Source organism: Mastomys coucha, unplaced genomic scaffold (assembly GCF_008632895.1).
Source record: "Mastomys coucha isolate ucsf_1 unplaced genomic scaffold, UCSF_Mcou_1 pScaffold22, whole genome shotgun sequence".
In the NCBI taxonomy this organism is placed as follows: Eukaryota; Metazoa; Chordata; class Mammalia; order Rodentia; family Muridae; genus Mastomys; species Mastomys coucha.
Genome location: NW_022196905.1, coordinates 83,088,351 through 83,091,650, shown reverse-complemented (window position 1 = coordinate 83,091,650; position 3,300 = coordinate 83,088,351). Strand labels below are relative to the sequence as shown.

Sequence of the window (3,300 nt, the reverse complement as noted above, 5' to 3'; positions counted from 1 at the left end):
ACACACACACACAAATAAATAAAACCTTAGGAAAATAATTTAAATGAGAGCTTTAAGAACACTTTTTAAAAATTCCACAACCTATTATGCTAGTGTTGGACCTCAAGCTGTTAGTAGTGGAAAACGTATGTTAAAGAGGGATTCTTTCACAGACAAATCCCACATAGACTTTGAAAAGGCATCAAATGTGCCCTCTTCACTGAAACAAGGGAGGCTCCAGCTAGTAGCTGTTCTTGCAGGAAAGGTGATTTCTTATGCATTCCTGACATCTTTGGTACAATGGAAGAACAAAATATTGAGAAATATAAGACAAACTGAAGCATAGGATTTTTTAATAAAAGTTTTTATTTTTTGTTAATTGTAAAAGTACATGAATAACAACATGTCTCTACTTGAAGACATGAGAAAGCATGGCAAAACAACTGCTAAGCAAGGCACTGTGCCTTACAAGGAAGACATAAAATGTCCAAGGGTTACTCACATTACATTGAATATTCAGCATCAGAAATGTTGTACACATAGTTTAGAAACAGTGAAACCTAAATAACAGCTATTCTACTCAGTGCTTACAGAAAATGATGTGAACATGAACACTCCTTCCATGAAAGCCATCTGACTGCATCTGTTTGTCCCCCCACCCACCCCTTATCCCCAGTCTCTATCACAGTGTGGGTGTGGTGTAGCTAGTGCTCAAGGCACCCTCTCCCCAGAAACTCATGAAGAAATAGGTTTTAAATATGCATCACCTTCCAACTACATAAGTAAAATAACCTTAACTGAACAAATTAACCATTATTAAAATAAACTTTAACATATTAAAATAACCTTTTAAGATATTACAGTGAATTAGCAAATGCATATCTTTAAATATCATAATAAACACAACAGCATCTGGGCATTGGAAATAAATAAATAAATAAATAAATACATAGATAAATAAATAGATAAGCTCTCAGGCAGCGAGGCACATCAGGTATGGTCCGGGCTTCCCGGGGGCTGCTTGTCTCTTTTCTCTTTGATTCTTCCCACACTCCTTCTTTCCAGGTCAGTTAGCCTTGCCTCTGTGATGAGGAAACGGTTGCCGTTAGTGGGTTTTTTAAAAGCTTATTGCAGAGCCCTCTTCTTTCGACTTCATCCTAGACCTTGTTTGATTCTCCAAACAAAGTCATCTCTAGCCCCGGCCAGGGACCTGTTATCTAAGCCATGGCTGTGCTATCTAGCAATAGACACTCTGTGTGCTTTGAAATTAGAACGGTAGAGCCAGGGTTACAACTGTACTAGCTTCAAACTTTTCAAGTGATGTTAAGAATAAGAATGTCAAGGCATGACTTCCCGTAGGTTATAAACAAGAACACTACCTATCGCTGTTTCACTAAACTCAGACAGGATAAGAAGGAGAGCCTACACCTGAATTTCAAGCGATCTCACTGCAAACCCCAGCTCTTCATTGGGAAGCCTTACAGGCTCACCTTGACCAAAACCAGACGTTAGACTTTACAAATCACAGACATGGAAAGGGAAGGGGTAAAGTAGTGTAGCTTAATAGATAACAGGCTTTATAACAGCGCTAATAGGTTCTACGCAGCGACCATCCACTAGAGAAGGACTTTTGAGTGTGTGGATAAAAGAAGCAGGTCATATGCTTCTCCTATCAATGCAAACTGATGATCACAAGACAATGAAAATAATAGTGCAGGTTCCTGAACTGGAGTTAACCTTGATTTTCCCTGCTATAATTATCAGGAATCGGATGCCGGGACTCTGGCCAGCTCTCCAGTCAGGTGTAAACACAAATCACGACTCACTTGTTCAGTATCTTTTGGATGATCTTCTGAACCAAGGGGGCTTCAGGGTTGAGGCAAACTTCTTGACCGTCCTTGAGAGTGGCTCTGCAGAGAGATGTGGGGGTCATTATAAGGTAGGAGGTTTCATTGGGATGAGCATGAGGCAGCAGGAGGATCTGGGTTATTCTGACAATGACAGAGGCTACCCAGGGAGACACTCACATGACTTCTGTCTGGGTGCAGTGGGGTCCCGGGGGTGTCACCTTCAAGCTCTGGATGTTCTTGAAGTCAACCCTTGGTAGGGTCTTCAGGCATTGACAGCGCAGCTCACTGGCCACAACAGCCCCTGTAGGAGAAGACAGTGGGTCAGAGGGGCTGGAGCTGGTTGCGTCCACCTGAGGCTTCCCCGGGAACATCAGCCTCGGATCTCACCTGTAGCCTGGTGGTTGGTGGCCAGCAGCAGCAGCAGGACCAGAGCAGCACTGAGGAGCCGGCAGGTGGGAGGGGCCATGGCGCTGGGCTTGAGTGTGGCTAGAGTCTGAAGCACCAGAGGGAGCTTACTAGAGGCACTGAAGCACAGTCTGAGGCTCTGAGGTCCAGCGAGCTCCTTTTATGCTTGATGGCTGGAAAAGCCCGGGGACCAGGGAAATTCCCTGAGCTCAGGGTCCCCACATCAGTCAGGAAGAAAGACAGCGCCCCGCCCCCAAGCTGAGTAGGTTGGGGACAGCCGCGCGCGTGAGCTGCCTGCCTCATCCTATGGTCCTGCCCTTCCACTATGGGACCCTGGGATGCCCTCTCCAAGCCCTAAAGAGGAAGGAAGTGATGTCTGCGCAGAAGTGACCACCTGCTAGAGGACACTTAGTGGTCACTGAACGATGTCATCAGTGGAGACTTAACAGTTTGGGGAACTTTAGTCATTAGGACTGGAGAAATTAAGGTGTGTGTGTTCGCGCGCGAGAGCTGGGAGGGAGCGCTTCTCTGTTAGTTACATACTCATAGATAATTCTAGATGAAGATTTATTTAAGTCTGCGTAAGTACACTGTTGAAATATAGTCATTTCAGGCTGTACACAAAAGTGTTCAGCCTGAGCGCCTGCTGTGTAACGAGCACGAGTAAATCACATTTTGTGTCATATCCTTCTACTGGGCTTGGGGAAAAAGATGTGTCAAAAGCTCAATTCATGTTTAACCTAGGACAAAGTGTTGTAATCTCATATAACTTCCTCTCTGAAATTCTGGAACTTCCGAGGCTCCAGTGTGCCGGTGAGCACCACATCGGGTGTAGGAGATTTTCATGAATTCAGGAAACAGAGGCTTGGTGGTCTCCCGGTGGTCTCCAGTTGGGAGAGGCAAGGGCTTTCCAGGGGACAGTCTACTCGCCAGTCAGTGCTGACACCTAGAGGAGGTAGCGGTCCTTCACATGTCCGCTTAGCAAAAGACGTGTACCTGTACCTGTGAAATATCTAAATGCCAGATTACAACCTCTCTCTCTCTCTCTCTCTCTCTCTCTCTCTCT

At 45.2% G+C, this 3,300-nt stretch overlaps 1 protein-coding gene across 1 annotated transcript; it reads right to left on the bottom strand.

The window, feature by feature from the left end:
* Nucleotides 1-334: 334 nt before the first annotated feature.
* On the bottom strand, nucleotides 335-2,361 carry LOC116070644 (C-X-C motif chemokine 2). Its single transcript, XM_031342102.1, has 4 exons — nucleotides 2,217-2,361; nucleotides 2,007-2,130; nucleotides 1,806-1,889; nucleotides 335-1,061 (listed from the first exon to the last, which is right to left on the bottom strand). The coding sequence occupies exons 1-4, from the start codon at nucleotides 2,293-2,295 to the stop codon at nucleotides 1,046-1,048; spliced, it is 303 nt and encodes a 100-aa protein (XP_031197962.1). The 5' UTR covers nucleotides 2,296-2,361; the 3' UTR covers nucleotides 335-1,045.
* Between the last annotated feature and the right edge of the window lie 939 nt (nucleotides 2,362-3,300).

What these genes read in the sequence shown, in the direction of transcription:
- LOC116070644 (XM_031342102.1), bottom strand. Translation starts at nt 2,295, where the DNA reads ATGGCCCCTCCCACCTGCCGGCTCCTCAGTGCTGCTCTGGTCCTGCTG. An exon ending in CACCAACCACCAGGCTACAG is followed by an intron (nt 2,131 to 2,216) that starts GTGAGATCCGAG and finishes CTTCTCCTACAG; the next exon opens with GGGCTGTTGTGGCCAGTGAG. An exon ending in TGCACCCAGACAGAAGTCAT is followed by an intron (nt 1,890 to 2,006) that starts GTGAGTGTCTCC and finishes ATCTCTCTGCAG; the next exon opens with AGCCACTCTCAAGGACGGTC.